The sequence below is a fragment of the Podarcis filfolensis genome (assembly GCF_964270895.1).
Source record: "Podarcis filfolensis genome assembly, chromosome: 13".
Classification (NCBI taxonomy): Eukaryota; Metazoa; Chordata; class Lepidosauria; order Squamata; family Lacertidae; genus Podarcis; species Podarcis filfolensis.
This window is the reverse complement of record NC_139615.1, coordinates 4,112,756-4,134,767: the sequence shown is the minus strand read 5'-3', so window position 1 is coordinate 4,134,767 and position 22,012 is coordinate 4,112,756. Positions and strand designations below refer to the sequence as shown.

Sequence of the window (22,012 nt, the reverse complement as noted above, 5' to 3'; positions counted from 1 at the left end):
GGAGTTGTTGGAACTTTTTTTAGGGTTTTACCTACCCCAGGAAATAAACAGCCACAGGGCGGGATTAGGTCCCCGAAACGGACTTTGGCCTGGGGGGTAAGGTCTGAGAACTAAGCTATGCGTGTTTGTGTGCCCCACTTTGCGACTGAAAAGGAAATAAACATGTTCATGTTATTTTTTTAAAAAGAAGGCTTTTCTTCTGTTATTAACAGGTCATTAAAACCCCAGCCCCTCCCACTGCCCCAGGTATGAACAGGTAATGTAACAGCAGCATCTCTTCCCGTCCATCAGGAACAGACCCTCCTCCCCTATCCAAGTCCGGCACTGGCTAGCAGAGATTATACTGTATATCTATCTATCTGCAGGGACAGAGACGTCAGCCTATGCGTTGTCCTTTGAAAAATCCCCTTTTGCTCTCCGCGGCCAATGGGAAGCTTCTTTGAATCCCATTGGCCCTCGACTGGCTGGAATGGGCGGGATCCATCAAAGCAGGCCGCTTCCTGTTCCTGTGGGTGTCTTTGTCGCCTCCTGCTGGCCGCTGCCCGAACTGCAGTCTCTATGTACAAGATGTGCCTCTAAACTTTGCGTTATATACTGCGCATGGCATGAAGCAGTATATATGTCAGAAGGGCTGAAGCTGGCAGGGTCCTCAGCAGCGTCTATTTCTCTCCGTGCTAGCAGGACGGCTTTTGAAACAATCGTAGAATTGCAGAGTTTTTTGGGGGGGCGTCTAGCCCAACCCACGGCAAACACCCAGCAGCTTCCAAGAAACAAAATTGGAAAACGAAACGGAAAACAAAGCAAAATAACGTAGGAAACACGAGGCGTCGTAAATTTAGGAAGGCACAGATCCCGGCAGAGGCAGAAGTGTAGCAGCGAAAAATACAATTCCCAGAAGGAAAGGCAGCGACCGTCTAGGGAGCCCATGCAGATGAACCAGTTCCTCTTTCCTTTCTCTTTTTTTGGTTTGTGGCTTCTGTTTTCATCGAGTTGGAAGGGACCCCAAGGGTCATCCAGACCAACCCCGGCAATGCGACGCAGGAATCACAAATCGCAATGGCGGAGGCCCACCTGTTCGCAACGACGGGATACCAAGCCTGGGACGGGTGGCAAGGCGCCTTCTGGCCGCAGCGGGGTGAGCAGCTTTTCCGCCCCGCAAAAATGGACCGAGGCGTTTTTAGCGGGACCAAAACAGGAAGTTCCAGATCGGGAGCGGAGGGGGAACGAATTGTCGGCGCTGCTCCGATCTGGGAGCCAGGAAGGCCGGAAGACGGAACGCAGGGAGTCCTAGTCCAATAGAAGTGGAAGGGACCCCAAGGGTTATCCAGTCCAACCCCGCACAACGCAGGAATCGAGTCCGTAGTGGTTCCTGCCCCCTTCCTCTCCGAACCCCCACATCCGGCTCCCCGAAGGGCGAGGGCGCACCATCCAGCTCCTCCCTCTCGACGGATCCCCAGCGCCCCTCGTCTCAGTGGACTTGGAAGAGACCGAAGTAGGTGAGGTAACGGTCAGCCTTGAGGCGGACGTTGGCAATGGTGCGGACCCGGATGGACTCGTCGGGCCGGAGCAGGACCAGGCCGGAGACCTGGCAGACGCGAAGTTCGGGGTCCTGGGGCCCGGAGCTGGTGGGGGGGAACTGCTCCAGGCAGCGCAGGGCCAGCTCACCGTCCAACATGATGTCCAGCTTCATGTAGATGGTCTTCCCTTCGTTGAAATGGACCTGGCAAGGGGGACGGGGGACACGGAGAATAAGCTCAGAATCGCAGAATTGTCTGGGACCCCCAAAGGCCATCCAGCCCAACCCCCCCTGCAATGCAGGAATCTCAGCTAAAGAATCCCTCGCAGGCAGCTGCCTGAACTCTTGCCAGAGTGGCGCATGCTCTGGTTATCTCTCGCTTGGACTACTGCAATGCGCTCTACGTGGGGCTACTTTTGAAGGTGACCCGGAAACTGCAATTAATCCAGAATGTGGCAGCCAGACTGGGGACTGGGAGCGGCCGCCGGGACCACATAACACCGGTTCTGAGAGATCTGCATTGGCTCCCAGTACGTTTCCAAGCACGATTCAAAGTGTTGGTGCTGACCTTTAAAGCCCTAAACGGCCTCAGTCCTGTATACCTGAAGGAGCGTCTCCATCCCCATTGTTCTGCCCGGACACTGAGGTCCAGCTCCGAGGGCCTTCTGGCGGTTCCCTCCCTGCGAGAAGTGAGGTTACAGGGAACCAGGCAGAGGGCCTTCTCGGTGGTGGCACCTGCCCTGTGGAACGCCCTCCCTTCAGATGTGAAGGAAATAAGCAGCTATCTTATCTTTAAAAGACATTTGACGGCAGCCCTGTTTAGGGAAGTTTTTGAAATTTAATGCTGTATTGTTTTTAACACTCGATTGGGAGCCACCCAGAGTGGCTGGGGAAACTCAGCCAGATGGGCGGGGTATAAATAATAAATTGTTGTTGTTGTTGTTGTTTCCCAAACCTCTGAGTTCAGCTAACCCCTTGATCGGCTTAACCTACACCTGTCACCAGCCCCAATCCAAATCCTTGCTCGCAGTCCGAACTCGCAACCAGAAAGAAGTCAAGAAATGTCAGCACAGTGGTAACTCGGGTTAAGTACTTAATTTGTTCCGGAGGTCCGTTCTTAACCTGAAACCGTTCTTAACCTGAAGCACCACTTTAGCTAATGGGGCCTCCTGCTGCTGCTGTGCTGCTGGAACACAATTTCTGTTCTCATCCTGAAGCAAAGTTCTTAACCTGAAGCACTATTTCTGGGTTAGCGGAGTCTGTAACCTGAAGCGTATGTAACCCGAGGTACCACTGTACTTTAAAGTCAGCCTTCTCTAACCCGGGCTGCTCTTTGGACCCGCTGATGGGAATTATAGTCCAAAATATCCAGAGCAACCTAGGTTGGAGAAAGCTTTTCTTTTTTTTAAAGTAGTTCTTTCAAAGCTCATTTATTTTTCTCACTTGGGGATGGGTTGCCTCGATCTAGCGCCGACAGAGCACTAAAAATAAAAGTCATTTTATTTAGCTGTGCGGAAAGTCGCCAGGAAACACATGATGAAATAGGGCCTTGACGGGAAAAATGACAACTGTATTTAGAATTCACATTAATCACTCGTCACCGTTAGCTATCAATAATAAAATGTGTATTTAAAAAAGGAAGTGCAATAGGTCAAAATAATGATATTTTTATCTCACCTAAAGAGATGGGATATGGAGGGTTGGCCAGACAGGGGCACTCTGTACATGCTCGTGCCCTTTATTGCTGAGTCTCGTAAACCCCCTTTTGGCCTCTAGACCTTTATTCACCTCTACGCAGCCCCACCGACCCCGGGAGATCAATACCGAAAACTTTGGGAAATGTTCTTTCTCCGTCTCCCCACCCCCCCAAGAACCAAAGTTCATCATTTCCCAGGATGCCTTGCTCTTTTTACCCACAAGTCTCCGCTTCCTCCCCCCCCAAGAACCCAAAAACCACCTGGCCCCTCCCTGGCCCCAGATTACCTTTTCAAGCCCTCACCTGGCAGTATAGGTAATACAGGCCCCTCTTGGCCACCCTGAACTCGCCCCGGCTGCTGTCGTAACGGAGGGGACTCGTCGTGTTGAGTTTAGCTTCCACCCACCCGCGGATGGTCCCGTCGGCATCTATGGGGCAGGGTGGGGGGAGAAGGAAACGGTTGAGGAGTTTGTGGCTGGAAAAGCATCTCTCCAAATTACCCCCCTTTGGTTAGATTTCCCAGCGGGGTCCCGCTTTTGAAAATTTTGATAAAATATCTACAGTAGTTTTTGTTATGTGAATGGTGCCATACACACACACATACGTGTATATGTATGTATGTAACAACTGCATATAGGGACGCGGGTGGCGCTGTGGGTTAAACCACAGAGCCTAGGACTTGCCGATCAGAAGGTCGGCGGTTCGAATCCCCGCAATGACGGGGTGAGCTCCCGTTGCTCAGTCCCTGCTCCTGCCAACCTAGCAGTTCAAAAGCACAAAGTGCAAGTAGATAAATAGGTACCACTCCGGCGGGAAGGTAAATGGTGTTTCCGTGCACTGCTCTGGTTCGCCAGAAGCGGCTTAGTCATGCTGACCAGATGACCCGGAAGCTGTATGCCAGCTCCCTCGGCCAATAAAGCGAGATGAGCGCTGCAACCCCAGTCGGCCACGACTGGACCTAATGGTCAGGGGTCCCTTTACCTTTTTTAACAACTGCATATATAAAAAATGAGAACGGATCCACGTGGATCCTCAGGATTTTTGCATTGGGTCACCCCAAATTCACCATCAGATCACATGTCTGTGGCCACAGAATGAACCGCAAAAATCATACACCCACTGTTTCATTCAGAATATATATTTTTTCTTGTTTTCCTCCTCCAAAAACTAGGTGCGTCTTATGGAGCGAAAATACAGTAAAATATTTGTGGATATTAAAAAAACTACACACACACACATTCACAGCCGTACATTTAAAGTGCCTTGATACCCCTCTGAACGCCCGTGGCTTCCCCCACAGAACCCTGGGAGTTGTAGTTTGCCAAAGGCGCTGAGATACAATTCTCAGAGAGGTTTAACAGTTAATCCCTCTTCCCAGGGAATTATAGCTCTGCGAGGGGAACAGGGTCTCCTATCAACTCTCCGCACCCTTAGCAAACTACAGTTCCCAGGGTTCCCTTGGGAGGGGGGAAACCTTGACGGTTTAATGTGGTACAATCCCACTTGATGCAGATGTATCCCGGGATAAAAATCCCCACTTTGGAAGTCCTGTTGAAATATTACCTAGGCCCCATTTTCACTACACGTTTAAAGCAGTATCGTACCACATTAATTAAACACCCCTGGCTTCCCCCGAAGGATTCTGGGAGCTGTAGTTTGTTATGGCGCCGAGAGGAGGCCCCATTCCACTCCCTGACCTACGTTTCCCAGAATTCCCTGCGAAGAGGGATTGGTTGTTAAACTACTCGGGGAACTGTAGCTCTGTGAGGGGAAAATAGGGGGTCTTCCATCGACTCTCGGCACCCTTATCAAACTACAGCTCCCAGAATCCCTTGGGGGAAGCCATGACTGTTTAAAGTGGCCTGCTTAGTGTCCTCGTATCTACGGGACGGTCTCTCCTGGTTTGCCCTGCAGAGGACCTTAAGGTCCATGAATAATCATAGTTTAGAGGTCCCTAAGGAAGTCAGACTATCCTCCCCCAGGGCCAGGGCCTTCTCAGTGATGGCTCCGACCTGGTGGAATGCTCTGTCCCAGGAGACCAGGGCCCTGCAGGATTTAACCTCCTTCCGCCGGGCCTGTAAGACAGAGCTATTCCGCCTGGCCTTTAATTTGAATTCAGCCTGATCTTTTATTTCCCTACTCTTCCCTCCTCCTCCCCTTTTTATGAAGATCACCCACTCTGAGACCCCACAGCTAATTCTCCCCTGGCCTCCTCGCTGGCCCAAGTAGGACCAATTCAGCCAGCTAGCCCTGATTTTTGAATTTTATTGTTAATTCATGTTTTTATACTGTATTTTATGCTGCTTTTATAATTAAGTGTTTTAAAGTTGTTGTTAGCCACTCTGAGCCTGGTTTTTGAACCAGGAAGGGTGGGGTATAAATAAAATTATTATTATTATTATTATTATTATTATTATTATTATTATTATTAGGGTGCAGACAGGGTCTCAGAAGCCTTCCCCTCTTCTCCCCTCCCAGCCATTACAGAAGCCCCAGCCCAAGAAGTGTTACCTGCCTGAATCCCAGCTCGTCCTTCGGTGGGATGCACTGAAATAATAAAAATAAAAGACGGGGGTCAGGCAGGACTCCTGGGTTCTCTAGGGGACCGTGAGTGGGTTCCTGAGGGTGCGAGAAGCACCGTTTGGCGAGAAAGAAGACCCCCCCCAAAAAACCCAAAGCAGTCCCTTCCAAATGGAGAAGAGGAGGTTAAGGGGTGATATGATAGCCATGTTCAAATATATAAAAGGATGTCACATAGAGGAGGGAGAAAGGTTGTTTTCTGCTGCTCCAGAGAAGCGGACACGGAGCAATGGATCCAAACTACAAGAAAGAAGATTCCACCTAAACATTAGGAAGAACTTCCTGACAGTAAGAGCTGTTTGACAGTGGAATTTGCTGCCAAGGAGTGTGGTGGAGTCTCCTTCTTTGGAGGTCTTTAAGCAGAGGCTTGACAACCAGATGTCAGGAGTGCTCTGATGGTGTTTCCTGCTTGGCAGGGGGTTGGACTCGATGGCCCTTGTGGTCTCTTCCAACTCTATGATTCTATGATTCTATGATTCTATGAAATAAAAGCAGGGGGGGCTGTGGAAAGGGTCCCCACTTTCTTCCCCCGACAGGTGGGCTGTGTGGGGCCAGATCTGGGCGCAAGGCGCAAGGGAGCATGCCACACGTTCTCTCACCTTCGTAGTGCGCAGCTGAGACACTGCTGGGTCTCCGAGGCCGGGAACGCTTGCCTTTGGCAGCTGTGAAATGGGGAGAAATAATAATAATAATAATAATTTATTATTTATACCCCGCCCATCTGGCTGGGTTTCCCCAGCCACTCTGGGCAGCTTCCAACAAAACACTAAAATACAATAACCTATTAAACATTAGCTTCCCTAAAGAGGGCTGCCTTCAGATGTCTTCTAAAAGTCAGATAGCTGTTTGTTTCCTTGACATCTGTTGGGAGCGTGTTTCACAGGGCGGGTGCCACCACCGAGAAGGCCCTCTGCCTGGTTCCCTGTAACTTGGCTTCTCGCAGGGAGGGAAGGCCCTCGGAGCTGGACCTCAGTGTCCAGGCTGAACAATGGGGGTGGAGACACTCCTTCTGGACCGAGGCCATTTAGGGCTTTCAAGGTCAGCACCAATACTTTGAATTGTGCTCGGAAACATACTGGGAGCCAATGTAGGTCTTTCAAGACCGGTGTTATGTGGTCTCGGCGGCCGCTCCCAGTCACCAGTCTAGCTGCCGCATTCTGGATTAGTTGTGTGCCTCCCCGTTCTTCCTCCAGACTCTAGATCCTTGGTTTCAAAATGAGATGCAAAAGCTGCTCTCATCAGAAAAGAGATTTGGGGAGCCATGTCATCAGCTGGTGTTAGTCACTGTGCTCCATTAAGTCCAGGGTCAACGCAGCTGTCTACTAGGAGATTTTGGAGCACTTCATACTTCCTTCCGCAGACAAGCTTTATGGGGATGCTGACGTCATTTTCCAGCAGGACTTTGGCACCTGCCCACACTGCCAAAAGTACCAAAACCTGGTTCAATGTCCATGGGACTACTGTGCTTGATTGGCCAGCAAACTCGCCTGACCTGAACCCCATAGAGAATCTATGGGGCATTGCCAAGAGAAAGATGAGAGACATGAGACCGAGCAATGCAGAAGAGCTGAAGGCTGCTATTGAAGCATCCTGGTCTTCCATAACACCTCAGCAGCGCCACAGGCTGATAGCATCCATGCCATGCCGCATTGAGGCAGTAATTGATGCAAAAGGGGCCCAAACCTAGTACTGAGTACATGTGCATGCTTCTACTTCTCAGAGGTCCAATATTGCTCTATTTGCAGCCCTTGTTTTGCTGATTTCATTTAATATTCTAATTTTCTGAGATTGTTAATTTGGGGTTTTCATCAGATATGCAGATGACACAACCTTGATGGCAGAAAGCGAGGAGGAATTAAAGAACCTTTTAATGAGGGTGAAAGAGGAGAGTGCAAAATATGGTCTGAAGCTCAACATCAAAAAAAGGAAAATCATGGCCACTGGGCCCATCACCTCCTGGCAAATAGAAGGGGAAGAAATGGAGGCAGTGAGAGATTTGACTTTCTTGGGCTCCATGATCACTGCAGATGGTGACAGCAGCCACGAAATTAAAAGATGCCTGCTTCTTGGGAGAAAAGCAATGACAAACCTAGACAGCATCTTAAAAAGCAGAGACATCACCTTGCCAACAAAGGTCCGTATAGTAAAAGCCATGGTTTTCCCAGTAGTGATGTATGGAAGTGAGAGCTGGACCATAAAGAAGGCTGATCGCCGAAGAATGGATGCTTTTGAATTCTGGTGCTGGAGGAGACTCTTGAGAGTCCCATGGACTGCAAGAAGATCAAACTGATCCATTCTGAAGGAAATCAGCCCTGAGTGCTCCCTGGAAGGACAGATCCTGAAGCTGAGGCTCCAAGACTTTGGCCACCTCATGAGAAGAGAAGACTCCCTGAGGAAAGAGGGGGGTTTGCCCTGCCAGACTTTAAACTCTATTATGAAGCGGCAGCTTTCTGCTGGCTGAAAGAATGGCTACTTCTTGAAAACACAGACATTTTGGATTTGGAAGGTTTTAATAACATTTTTGGGTGGCATGCATATTTGTGGTATGACAAGGTTAAAGCACACAAAAGTTTTAAAAACCATATTGTCAGAAAAGCACTATTAAATGTTTGGATTAGATATAAAGATCTGCTGGAAAATAAAACTCCAAGGTGGCTGTCGCCAATGGAAGCTAAGGCAGTTAAAAAGTTAAACATGGAGTCGAAGTGGCCAAGATACTGGGAAATTTTGGAAAAGGAAGGGGATAAATTGAGATTGCAGAGTTTTGAGAAATTAAAAGGGAAGGTGAGAGATTGGCTGCACTATCATCAAATAAATGAAGCGTTTAAATTGGACAGTAAAATTGGCTTCCAGGTGGAAAAATCAAAATTGGAGACAGAATTGTTAGAACCCAGTACTAAGAATTTGTCAAAAATGTACAACTTGTTGCTGAAATGGAATACACAAGATGAAACGGTTAAATCAGCTATGATTAAATGGGCTCAGGACATTGGTCATAATATTTTGTTTGCTGATTGGGAAAAGTTGTGGACCACCGGGATGAAATTTACGGCATGTAATGCTCTAAGAGAAAACATTATGAAAATGATATATAGGTGGTACATAACCCCAGTCAAGCTTGCAAAGATTTACCATTTGCCTGATAATAAATGTTGGAAATGTAAAGAAAAGGAAGGTACATTCTTTCACCTTTGGTGGACGTGCCCGAAGATTAAGGCATTCTGGGAAATGATCTATAATGAACTTAAAAAGGTTTTTAAATATACTTTCTCCAAGAAACCAGAGGCCTTTCTCTTGGGTATTGTCGGACAGGGGGTGTTAAAGACGGACATAACTTTCTTTTTGTACGCTACAACAGCAGCTAGAATACTTATTGCGAAGTACTGGAAGACACAAGAACTACCCACACTGGAAGAATGGCAGATGAAGGTGATAGACTACATGGGCCTGGCAGAAATGACGAGCAGGATCCGAAACCAGGGAAGAGAAGCAGCGCAAGAAGAATGGAAAAAGTTCAAGGACTATTTAAAGAAATACTACAAAATTAATGAAAGTTAGAATGATGTTGGACTGGAAAGTAAACGGTTACTATTAGCAAGGGTTAAGACAAGGAGAATAAGGAAGATTAGATTAAATTTAAATTAAAATAAGGGAAGATTTGCTGAGTAATTGATAAGAATTTGGAATACAGAAAAGGGAGGCATGAGGAAGTCGGGGAAGAAAGGTATAAGAAATTAAGACATGAAATGGTACATGTTTTTTTGTTTTGTTTTTGTTTTTGTCTGTTTATGTATTTGTTATATGTTTGTTATTATTATAAAAACCTTTAATAAAAAATTATTAAAAAAAAAAAAGAGAAGCGAAGACTCCCTGGAAAAGACCCTGATGTTGGGAAAGATGGAGGGCACAAGGAGAAGGGAACGACAGAGGACGAGATGGTGGGACAGTGTTCTCGAAGCTACAAACATGAGTCTGACCAAACTGTGGGAGGCAATGGAAGACAGGAGTGCCTGGCGTGCTCTGGTCCAGTGGGTCACGAAAAGGCGGACACGACTAAACGACTAAACAACAACAACATGCCATGATCATCACAATTATAACAAATAAAGGCTTGACATACCTCGCTTTGCATGTCACGAGTCTATATCATATATTAGTTTCGCCTTTTAAGTTGAATTACTGAAATAAACGAACTTTTCCACAATATTCTAATTCTTCGAGTTTCACCTGTACAACTGCCACATTCCCTGGCCTATCAGGTGCCTCGCCTGCTCCCCTCCCCGTCCACTCCATTGAGGGAGACACTCACCCTGTCTCCTCTGCCGCAGCGCCCCCTGCTGGGCAAAATGGTGCAGGAACTTGCCTTGGCTGCTCCAGCCGGTAGACAGCACCACCTAGAGGGAGAGAGGGACAATGCAAGACACAGAGGGCAGGCGAAATTACAGGTACCTTGATTCTCAAAAGCTTTGCTTCTCAAACTCCAAAAACCCAGAATTAAGTGTTCCGGTTTTCAAACGTTTTTCGGAAGCGGAACGTCCGATGCGGCTGTTGGCTATCATTTCCGGGGCGCCTGCACCAATCAGAAGCCGCGCCTTGGTTTTCAAACAGTTCGAAAGTCAAACGGACTTTCGGAACGGATTAAGTTTGGCACTTTTGGTTTTGCTATTTATTTTGCGTTTTTGAGGTTTTTTCGGTTAATTAGTTTTTTGTGACTGTGTGGAACCCAGTTCAGCTACTGATTGACTGGTTGTGTGACTGTGGAAATGGATAAAAGCCCCCCATCCAAACAATGACCATCATCTGTGCAGGTAAGGGGAACAAAATTATTTAAATATTTATCACCTACAATACTGTCTTATTTATTTTATAGTACAGTACATTGACTATTGCTTTCATTTTATGGATTGATGGTCTCATTAGATAGTAAAATTCATGTTAAATTGCTGTCTTAGGGGTTGTTTTTAAAAGTCTGGAGCGGATTAATCCGTTTTGCGTTACTTTCTATGGGAAAGCGTGCCTTGGTTTTGGAACGCTTTGGTTTTGGAACGGATGAAGTTTGAGAACCAAGGTACCACTGCATCTGGGTTCTCTGTAAAAAGCAAATCCCTAAAGGATGGCAGTGCCAGGCTCACCTGAGGCATCAGCATGCTGTCCCATTACCAGGTAATATTTGGATCAAACATTTTCTTTTCCAAAATCAGCACCCTCACCCCAGCGCAATCCATCCATCCACCTGCTACTGTAGAGTTGGGAGAGGGGCAGGGAAAAGGGTGTCCAAAATGACCGAGGGGTTGGAGCAGCTGTCCCACAAATAAAGGTTACAGAGTTTGGGCATTTTCAGCTTGCGGAAAAGGCAAGGAAAAGGAGACACAACAGGAGTTTATAAAACGTAGAAACGGGATAGAGGAATCCTTCCCCCCCTCTCCCATGACGCGAGAATTCGTGAACACCCAACAACACTGAATGTTGAAAGATTCAGGCGTAGCTGAACTATGGAACTCCCTGCCACTTGAGGCAGCAAAAAGGAGGTTTCAATAAATTCACGGCGGAGGAAAGAGCTACTAAATTGATTTTTGATTTTATGGTTATTTACGCTTTATACTGTATTTTATGCTGGGTTTTTTTGTAGCATCAGTTAAGTGTTTTAAATTTGTTGTTAGCCGCCCTGAGCCTGGTTTCCTGAACCAGGAAGGGCGGGGTATACCGTATTTTTTGCTCTATAAGACTCACTTTTTCCCTCCTAAAAAGTAAGGGGAAATGTGTGCGCGTCTTATGGAGCGAATGCAGGCTGCACAGCTATCCCAGAAGCCAGAACAGCAAGAGGGATCGCTGCTTTCACTGCGCAGCGATCCCTCTTGCTGTTCTGGCTTCTGAGATTCAGAAATTTTTTTTCTCGTTTTCCTCCTCCAAAAACTAGGTGCGTCTTGTGGTCTGGTGCGTCTTATAGAGCGAAAAATACGGTAAATAAAAATTTATTATTATTACTAGCCAGGATGGATGTTCTCTGCCTCCACGGTCGGAGACAGTAAGTATTTGATGTTTGATGTTCTCTTGCGTTTTTATATTTTCCTGGAAGCCACCCAAATGGATGGCATTATTATTATTATTATTATTATTATTATTATTATTATTATTAGTTCTCTGAATACCAATTTCTGCGAATCGCAAGAGGGGAGAGGGCTCTTGGGTCGGATCCTGCTGGTGGGTTTCCCATTTGGGGCATCCGGGTGGCCGCTGTGAGAATGGGATGCTGGACTAAGTGGGACCATGGCCTGATCCAGCCAGGCTCTGTTCCCTTGTACCAGGGACCCCCAGATGTTCTTGGACTCCATTTCCCTTCATCCCCAGCTGGCGTGGCCCATGGTGGAGGGTGATGGTAGCTGGAGTCTTTTCCAGAAAATATCCAGAGAGGGCCCCTGGTTCCTCCCCATGGCCTTAGACAATCTGTTTTCCGGCAGAAACCGCTGCAGAGGAGAAGGGGTTTTCTGGAAACCCTGCTCCAGAGCTGTTCCAAAACGAAACGGACAAACAAACATACACCCCTCGTGCAGGTTCAACTGGGTCAGACCCCTGCGAGAGAGCCACATACCGGGTCCAGCTCTTCGGCGTCATCTTCGGACAGCAGCTCCTGAGGACCAAAGAGAAAGAAAAGTGAAATAAAAAATTTAAGGTCACACACACACACACACACACACACACACAGTGGTACCTCAGGTTAATTCGTTCCGGAGGTCTGTTCTTAACCTGAAGCACCACTTTAGCTAAGGGGGCCTTCCGCTGCTGCCGCGCCACCGGAGCACGATTTCTGTTCTCATCCTGAAGCAAAGTTCTTAACCCGAGGTAGTATTTCTGGGTTAGCGGAGTCTGTAACCTGAAGTCCAAACTGACCAAACATTTTTTCTGCAAGGAGGGAGGAGGTGGGGGAGCCTCCCCAATGTCTTTTTGCTCACAAATCCTGTCTTAAGGGTATGTCTGTGTATGAAAAGGGTGAGCCTGTGACCTGGCTCAGGAACAAAGTATTTATCATTACAAAAGACTGGCCAGGCTCCCCAGGCTATCCAATCAAGTGACCATTAACAGGTAACCTGCCAGACAGGAGGTAAACAACGCACTCAGATTTCTGCTGTAGACCGCCCTTTCTGTGATGTAGGTATGATGTGTCTGGGGGTGAGTCCTTTGCAGGTTCTCCATTGGTCAGAGAAAAGAACGAAGGCCAACCAGAGAATATTGAGAAGCAAAGCAGTTCGTAAGCCTGATCTTTATTGAACTGTTGCTCCCCTCACACACAGGAAAGGAGGAGGACCCAGAACCAAGGTGTGCCCACACTTATATAGACATTTAAATTGCCCGCCCTGGAGCTCAAGACCACCCCTCCATACATCACAGAAGGGGTGCAACCCAAGACCACCCCCCACAAACATCATACCTACATCACAGAAAAGGCGGTCTACAACAGAAATCCGAGTGCCTTGTTTTTTACCCTGTCTGCCAGGTTATCTGATAATGCCTTACCTGATTGCCTTTCCTGCTAGTCTGCCCATTCCTTTGAGATGGTGATTACCCAATTCCTGAGACGATGGGAAGGTTGCCTCACCCCCTCCCTCCTTGCAGAGAAAACATTTGGTCAGTTGGGGAGTCAAAATGGTTTCAGGGCGGTCTTCCTGTGCTTTTCCAGACATATGCACGTGCTTGTTTGGTGCATTTATGAACATTAATTTTTTTTATTTCAATATATAACTCTGCAGATTTAACTCAGGGATGTTAAGAAGATAGCGATGCAAAGTTCCAGGCTGATTTATTGCTCCGTACCTGTGGGAGAGGACGGTTTTGGGAAGTGTTCAAAAATGCAACCCTGAGATGTACTTTTTTTTGGAGAGCAGGGAGTTCAGCCTGGAGATGGTTGCCCCGGAAACCCAGAAAACACGTCTCTCCCAACATCCCGGCTGCTAACGCCTTTCTTAAAAGTAGCATTTCTGATCCTCCTCTCTGCTGTCAAGGGGAACATTAGGAAGGGGGGAAATAGCAGGGTGGGGAGTACATTTGGGGGAGAGGAGGTGTGAGAACGGCCAGTCACCATTTCAGGAACATAGGAAACCATCTGATATTGAGCGCAGTGCTGTAGAATCTGCAGAACAGACACGCTCAAATTTAAAGAAATGGGAGTGCCTGATCACCTCATCTGTCTCTTGAGAAATCTCTATGTGGAACAAGAAGCTACAGTTAGAACTGGATATGGAACAACTGATTGGTTCAAAATTGGGAAAGGAGTTCGGCAAGGCTGTATATTGTCTCCCTGGTTATTTAACTTATATGCAGAATCCATCATGCGAAAGGCTGGGCTGGATGAATCCCAAGCCGGAATTAAGATTGCCGGAAGAAATATCAACAACCTCAGATATGCAGATGACACAAGCTTGACGGCAGAAAGTGAGGAGGAATTAAAAAACCTTTTAATGAGGGTGAAAGGAGAGAGCACAAAATATGGTCTGAAGCTCAACATCAAAAAAATGAAGATCATGGCCACTGGGCCCATCACCTCCTGGCAAATAGAAGGGGAAGAAATGGAGGCAGTGAGAGATTTTACTTTCTTGGGCTCCATGATCATTGCAGATGGTGACAGCAGTCATGAAATTAAAAGACACCTGCTTCGTGGGAGAAAAGCAATGACAAACCTAGACCGCATCTTAAAAAGCTGATCGCTGAAGAATGGATGCTTTTGAATTCTGGTGCTGGAGGAGACTCTTGAGAGTCCCATGGACTGCAAGAAGATCAAACCTCTCCATTCTGAAGGAAATCAGCCGAGTGCTCACTGGAAGGACGGATCCTGAAGCTGAGGCTCCAAGACTTTGGCCACCTCATGAGAAGAGAAGACTCCCTGGAAAAGACCCTGATCTTGGGAAAGATGGAGGGCACAAGGAGAAGGGGACGACGGAGGACGAGATGGTGGGACAGTGTTCTCGAAGCTACCAGCATGAGTTTGACCAAACTGCGGGAGGCAGTGGAAGACAGGAGTGCCTGGCGTGCTCTGGTCCAGGGGGTCACGAAGAGGCGGACACGACTAAACAACAACAACAACAACTCAGGAAGGCCTGTTAATTTTACCCTGAGTAGGGCTAGCTTTGGCGGCACTCCAAATTTCTGAAGCGGGGTTGTGCACAGCCCACACCTGTCGCCACGCAGCACTCAGAGCATGCTCAGAGATACCCTTGCAAGTGCCAATGCCACGATTTGCCCGAGGGAATCTTAGGGCCAAAAGCAGCAGTGTCCTTCATCAGTCAGTTAGAACATTTCTGGTCCAGTATGGCTAGAAAAAAACCACAGAAAAGACAAGCACTGTGCGAAATGTATGTTTTCTTATCGCATCCACGCAAACCTGTCTCTTATGGTAATTTTCAGAATGTAGATTCATCTTCATCCCATTAGAAAAAAGAAAAGTTCCCAAAGAACCAGTCAACTGCATTAACTGAGGAGGTCATTCTTGCAAAGTACTCCCAGATGAGACTTCGTAGGATGTGACCTTTGACCTGGAGAAGAATGTCCGTCCGTCCGTCCGTCCCCGTCTCATGGGCGGAGGATGAGCAAGACGCAATTGCTCTATTTTAAAGTAAAACAACTCTGCGCATGCTCAGAAGCTCTCTCTCGTTTGCCATCACATACAGAAGAGAAAACATTAAACAATGCATTTGAGGTGCTCCTTTTATCATCAGGACAGTTAAACTATTGGGATTCCAAGAGGCAGGGATGGCCACCAACTTAGAATCGGGAGAATCGGAGAGTTGGAAAGGGACCCCGAGGGTCATCTAGTCTGAAATATAAAAATTAAGGTCTTATATATATAATAAATGTACCAAGCAAACACGTACATAAATATATAAACCACATGTCTGAAGCAGCACAGGAAAACAGCCTGGAAACCATTTTGACTCCCAAACTGACCAAATGATTTCTCTGCAATGTCAAGGAAAATGGAAAAGCCTCCCCATTGTCTTTTCCTTCACAAATCCTGTCTTAAGGGTATGTCTGTGTATGAATAGGGTGTGAGTCTGTGACCTGGCTCAGGAACTAAGTATTTATCATTACAAAAGACTGGCCAGGCTCCCCAGGGTATCCAATCAAGTGAGCATTAACAGGTGACCTGTCAGACAGGAGGTAAACAACGCACTCAGATTTCTGTTGTAGACCGCCTCTTCTGTGATGTAGGTATGATATTTCTGGGGGTGGTCTTGGACTCCAGGACAGGCAATTTAAACTGTCTATATAAGGGCAGGTACACCTTGGTTCTGGGTCCTCCTCCTTTCCTGCGTGTGAGGGGGGCACCCTGTTGCAAGAGATCAATAAAGATCAGGCTTATGAGCTGCTTTGCTTCTCGATATTCTCTGGCTGGCGTCTGTTATTTTCTCCGACTGATGGAGAACCTGCAAAGGACTCTATAAGGGCTCTCATGTCCCCCATAAGGGAATAAGCGCAGATTTTCGTTTATTGCAAGTCCAACGCCCTGCGATGCAGGAATCTCAACTAAAGCATCCATGGCAGATGGCCGCCCAACCTCTGCTTAAAAACCGCCAAGGAAGGAGACAGCCCACCACATTGCGAGTGAATGCATCCCACCGTTAAATGGCTCTTGCTGTCCCAAAGTTCTTCCTGATGTTTCGTCGTAATATCAGTTCTTGTAACTTGGATGGATTTAAAAAGAGGACCGGGCAAATTCATGGAGGAGGGGAAGGCTAGGGGGTTGGGGGGCTTCTGGGCCCATCGTAGAATGCAGCAATTGTTTGGCATACTAGTTGCTGGAAACCACAGGAGGGAAGAGAGTTCGAATCCTGCTTTGTGGGTTTCCCACAAGGGGCATCTGGTTGGCCTCTGTGAGAACAGGGGGCTGGACCAGACGGGTCTGATCCTGCAGCCAGGCTATTTGCATGTGCAGACAGGTGGGAGGGCTGCAAAGGAATCCTGGGGCTTTAGCACAGCCTGTGTGTTTTTGAGGACTCTACTGGGCCTCGTTCGAATCTAACAGATGGGAGCACTCAGCGATGGCTTTTTGTTTTTATTTGCAAAGGCCTGGGAAGGGAAAGATCGGGAGGTTGCTACGGAGAGGCAGCCAGGACAGGCCGGCCTCCAGCCTCAGGGGGGCCAGCCCAGCTGTTGGGCGGGTGGGTCCAGCGGGTGGGGTGGGAAAAAGGTGCACCAGAGGCTTCACCTCTGAACCACACGTCACACCCCACTCATTTGGGGGTTTCGGCTCCAAATAAAAGGGTCCATTTCCCCAAAACCGCTGCTCCAACCCAGCCTGGCTGTTTTATTACTAGTACATGGCAGAACCATCTGGAGGGCACAAGGTCGTCAAAGAATCCAGGCTGCCTCAAAGAGATCCACTCAGAGAAAAAGCAGAGGCTTTCAGAGCATGCAGTTCTGGCAAGATCCAGGTTCGAATCTCGGGCCAACGACTGAGTCACTTGGGTGGGCTTGGCCAAGCTGTGAAGGCTCTCCGCTTTCCCCACCTGAAAGGCGGGCTGGGGGCGGGGAGATCTCTCTCGGGTGACCTCTCCCCACCCGAATCCGAACCCATCCTCGCGCCCGGCAGCTGGGGCGGCCTCAGGTTTTATCTGCGGCAAACCCCTCCTGAGCGCAGCCATGCAGGAGCGAGAAAGGCAGCATTAAAACAGAGCCATTTGCACAGGGAAAGACAAATGAGAGGCGTCAAGATTAGCATCTGGAACCCTGGTCTCTCCCAGGCCCTAGTCCAGTACTCTAACCACTACCCCACCCTGCCTCTCTAAGTAAATGCATCTGTTGTTTCAAGCATGGTATGTTAAAGGGGGTCGCCTGCTTTCACCCGGTTTCTCTCCCCAACGCACCAGCGTGCTGAGAAGAGGCTACACCGGTTGAATTCCTGCCTGCCGCGCCGCGGTTGCTGAAAGGTGCGGGAACATGACCCACTTAGAGCTATTTAAAGGACTTGGAGGAAGTGTTATGCCCACTCTGCAGACCATAATAACTACTGGGCTTCTTCCCACAGCCCAGGGCTCAGCAGGGGTTGGCAGGCATGTGGCGGTCTGTGGTCAAGTGCTGCACGCCCGCAAGGCGGCAAACAGTGTGCTTTGCCTCAGGGGTCTAGGAATGTTTCCCAGCAATGCAGATCTTTGCACTCTTTACTGGCTGGGTACAGACCAGCCTGCTCTGCCAACCGGGCACCCTCCAGAGGGGAGTCGTAGCCCCGACCCATCTGGAGGGCACCCGGTTGGCAAAGGCTGGTCTAGATCTTATGCCCATTGTTCTGCTCTGACCCTGGAGGTGCAGACAGCCTCCTGCACCATTTCCAGAGGAATCAGTTAGTGCTGGGCCTCCCAAAATAGGCAGCATCCCCCGGGCGGGCAGCAGTGGGATTGCCAAGGGGCAAAGGGGGCAGGCGTGGGGCACCGGAGTTGTAAATGACTTCCACAAGCTGGAATTGCTGGGTCAAATTAATCACCGCAGTTCAAGAGTTTTAATTGGGTAGCAATTAATCGTTGCTGTTTGGAATCTGAGAATTGCAGAGTTGGGGGGAGCAATGGTCCCCCCAAAAGTTTGGTACCCACTGAGTTAATTTCTTCCTCTCCCACGACAGGATTGGAAATAGCTGGGCAAAGCTAATAAGGTTGTGCCTTATCGCTCGCTGTCAAATGCTTATCTTGGGCATATTTGAGCTTTGCGTTTGAGCTCTTGCCTCGCTCGGCCTCTTGGCCTCACTGTTTACAATCTCCCTCCTCCCTTCCATTTATTTATATACAGGACTGTAGAGCTGGAAGGGATTTCCAAAGATCATCCACCTCAACCCTCTGCAATGCCTGTTCAGAATCACTCTTTGTGCGCCTGATAAAGTTCCTGCAACCATAAATCTGCTCACCTCCAAAGTGTCACACGTGTGTGTGTGTGTGTGTGTTGTTGGCAGATATGCATCTTCCAAGGCAGGCGCCCCTCCCCTCTGCCTCGGGTCTCCTGCGTTTACAGCAGGTGGCCGGATTATCGCCGACTTAAAGTGCGCACAGCGGAGCGCATTCCTCAGCCCTCCCGGACGCACGCCCTGCGCTGCTTTCGCCCAGCCCTGGCTGCGCCTGATGGGTGCTGGTGGCTGCACCTAAGGGTGCCTTCCCTCCCGCTACTCCCCGCCCGTCCGCCTCGCCGCCCTCGGTGCGAATCTCTTTGCAACTCTGCGATCTGGGGGGTCCCGAGTTGGGTCCCCCCTCCTCCTCCCCAAGGACCTTTCCGTGCGCCTCGCTGGCATTACGCGCGGCTTGGAGCCTTGCGCGCTCGCCGTGCGCCCCTCACCTGTGGCACCGCGGCGGCGGGCGGCGCTTCTTGCTGGGCGGCGCGGGCGCTGGATCGGGGCCAGGCGGCCAGCAGGAGGCTGAGCGAGGCCAGCAGCAACGCCGAGCCGGAGGCCAGCGCCAGCGCCAGCAGCACCAGGCGGGCGGGCGGCTCCCGGGCCCGGCGGCGCCTCCCCATGGCCGGGGCAGGAGAGAGCGGACCAGGCCGGCGAACGGCGACTGCAAGCGCGGAAGCGACCGGGCACGGAGAGGCGGCGCCGGAGAACGAGCAGGAGGCGGCGGCGGCGGCGGCTGCAGCAACAGCGAGGCCGTCGAGGGGAGGCCGCGCTCGGCCGCCTGCCAGCAGCAGCCCCGGCGGCGAGAGGCCGAGGCGGAGCAGCAGCACCAAAACAGCAGCATCCGGACAGGAAACGCCCGCCGGAGCTGCGGCGCGCCGAGGGCGGAGCAGGCCCGGCCGGGGGCGCCGGCACAGGAAGCCGCGGCCGCCGCCTACTCCAAGCGCGCAAAGTAGAGCCTCCAGCTTCGGTGGCAATCTATCTTAGGGAATGGAGACGAAGCCCAGGGGCCGGTGATGCTGGTGGAGAACTATTGACTTCCTGCCTGGCTGCTTTTTTCCGGCCCAGCTTGGCAGCTTTTGGATAGAAGCTGCCGGGCTGGATTGATCTGCTGGATTGATCACGCAGCATGGAGTTCCGTAGGTTAACGCGTCCCGAAGAAGGAGAGCGCGCGCGCGAGTGTCGCCCTCTTTTTTTCCTTTTCAAAAAAGTTTTTATTGGTTTTCACAACATTATAAACAAACAAACAAACACATAAGACAAACAAACATCAGTCATAGCCTTATGGAAAATTACACTGATTAACATTGTTCAGTGACTTCCTCGCTTCCCCTTGGTTGAATTTCATTGCATGTCCTTTTAACGGTTTTCCAAATCACGGTTCTTATCAAATTTAACTTAAACATTAACATCCTTAGATCTTCACATTATGAAATGAAACATATTAATTCGACACTTAACATAAATAAACTCCTAAGCCAATTAAGTATCTGCAAACTGTTTTCAGTTAATTTAACTTAACGTATTTAACTAAGTAATCATTAAATTTAACCCACTCTTCCTGATACTCCTCCTCCTCCTGGTCGCGGACTCTTCGGGTTAGGTCGTCTAGCTCCGAAAAATCCATCATCTTCCTCTGCCATTCTTCTATCGTTGGTAATTCTTGGGTTTTCCACTTTTTAGCTAACAAAATACGGGCAGCAGTTGTGGCATACAAAAAGAATTGAACATCTTTCTCGGGCAATTCTAAATCTGTTATTCCAAGAAGAAAGGCCTCTGGTTTCTTTATAAATGTATATTTCAACATTTTTTTTCGATTCATTATAGAGCTTGGCAGCTTCTGGATAGCCGAAGCTGACGGGCTGGAATGAGCTGCTGGGGACCACGTAGCAGGGAGTTCCGCAGGTTAACGCATCCCGAAGAAGGAGATCGCGTGCGCGAGTGTCGCCCTCTTGGTTGTGTGTAACTCCGTCACCTCTACCCAACACGTACTTAGATTGCCTGGGGGTGGTTTGCGAGGATGTAGCTTCACACGTTACGGGTTTTGTTTTTTTTAGCGGCCGGGGTGGGACGTCAATTCAACAAACCCGAGTTTCTGCCCAAGCGGGCGATCTCGCAGGACTTGGGAATCAACGATCGAGCCTTTTCCCGCTCCACTTCTTTTCAAGGTATAGGTTTAAAGTTGAGGCGTCGACACGTGTTAGCTTTGGGCGTGTGAACGTCGCGGAATAAAGCACGGGTCACCTCGGAAACAGCGAGGAGTCTTGTAACACCTTGAAGGCGGAACTGCTTAGTGGTGGCAATAGCTTTCGAGGAATACAGTCCGTCCCATGCAGGAAGTGTTATCATGTGTCATCTCGTGTGTACACACACACACGTGTGTGGCATTGGGGGGAGGCTGTCAACAGTGATGTCAGAGGGGAATGAAAGGTCGTGATAGGAACCCGATTGCGTCACTTTCCTATACATCCTGCGAAGTGAGGATTTGGAGTTTGGAGTTACAAATGTTACAATTATCCTACTTCTCGGTTGAATCTTTCTCTGCGGGCGGACAGCGCGGAAAAAAAAATTCATTTTTTAAAAATGCTTTTATTTTGGGATTATTTTTTATGCACAATTCCTGCGCTAGCATGAACCGAACCCGGGTCATGCAGCGGCTCCGTTCAGACGACCATCAACCCAGGAGAGAGATCCCAGTTGGAAAAGGGGCAAAATAAAATAAAATAAAGCAGGCAATTTCCTGCTTTCACTTCTGCCCGCCGACTCCAGCAAAAAGACGGAGACATCCCGTGCAAAGCGAGCTTGCAAAAAAATGTCTTTTGCTCCGGATGTTGCAAATGGTTATTTAACAAAAAACCCCGCAGCTTCTCCTTTGCACAGCGTGCAAACCAGAAGGAAGTGAGTCCGCTTTCCTCGCACGGCATCTCTGTCTGGAAAGAGCGGGGACATCCGGGGGTCAACACGTGTCGGCGTGTTCACACGTGCTTAGGTGCATCTCCTCCTTTTTTCAAAACCGCTTTTGTGGTTTCGTCTCCCTTTGCCCTCCCCCCACCCACCACTGAAGGTAGCGTGGCCGAGCGGTCTAAGGCGCTGGATTTAGGCTCCAGTCTCTCCGGGGACGTGGGTTCGAATCCCACCGCTGCCAGATGTTTTTCGCAGGGTTTTGCTGAGTCGGCGGCGCTTCCCAGGCTTGGGATGGGGAAAAAACGCAGCTCGCTGTTTTCCTGGCTGGCTCCTCCTCCCTCCACCCCCGCCGCATTCTTTTCCTCTTCTGCAAAAGGGAAAAAATGGAAAGGAGAAAAGCACAGGCGATCCTTCCATTTCTGGCTCCCGGCAGCTTACTTAATCCCAGCAAGCGTTG

At 49.1% G+C, this 22,012-nt stretch overlaps 1 protein-coding gene across 2 annotated transcripts; it reads right to left on the bottom strand.

Moving 5' to 3' along the window:
* Positions 1 to 157: 157 nt before the first annotated feature.
* TNFSF12 (TNF superfamily member 12) lies at positions 158 to 19,537 on the bottom strand. Of its 2 annotated transcripts, none has more exons than XM_083581208.1 (7): positions 19,098 to 19,537; positions 12,382 to 12,420; positions 10,102 to 10,186; positions 6,392 to 6,454; positions 5,724 to 5,759; positions 3,516 to 3,640; positions 158 to 1,720 (listed from the first exon to the last, which is right to left on the bottom strand). In XM_083581208.1, exons 1-7 carry the CDS (start codon positions 19,272 to 19,274, stop codon positions 1,469 to 1,471), a joined length of 777 nt encoding a protein of 258 aa, XP_083437334.1. In that variant the 5' UTR covers positions 19,275 to 19,537; the 3' UTR covers positions 158 to 1,468. The 2 variants fall into 2 exon arrangements, with proteins under 2 accessions (XP_083437334.1, XP_083437335.1); XM_083581209.1 differs by lacking the exon at positions 19,098 to 19,537 and adding an exon at positions 13,602 to 15,993.
* Between the last annotated feature and the right edge of the window lie 2,475 nt (positions 19,538 to 22,012).

Coding starts and splice junctions, on each gene's coding strand:
- TNFSF12 (XM_083581208.1), bottom strand. CDS start 19,274: ATGGGGAGGCGCCGCCGGGCCCGGGAGCCGCCCGCCCGCCTGGTGCTG. Junction 10,187..12,381: donor ACGCCGAAGAGCTGGACCCG/GTATGTGGCTCT, acceptor CTCTCCCTCTAG/GTGGTGCTGTCTACCGGCTG. Junction 1,721..3,515: donor TGTATTACCTATACTGCCAG/GTGAGGGCTTGA, acceptor CCCCCTTGCCAG/GTCCATTTCAACGAAGGGAA.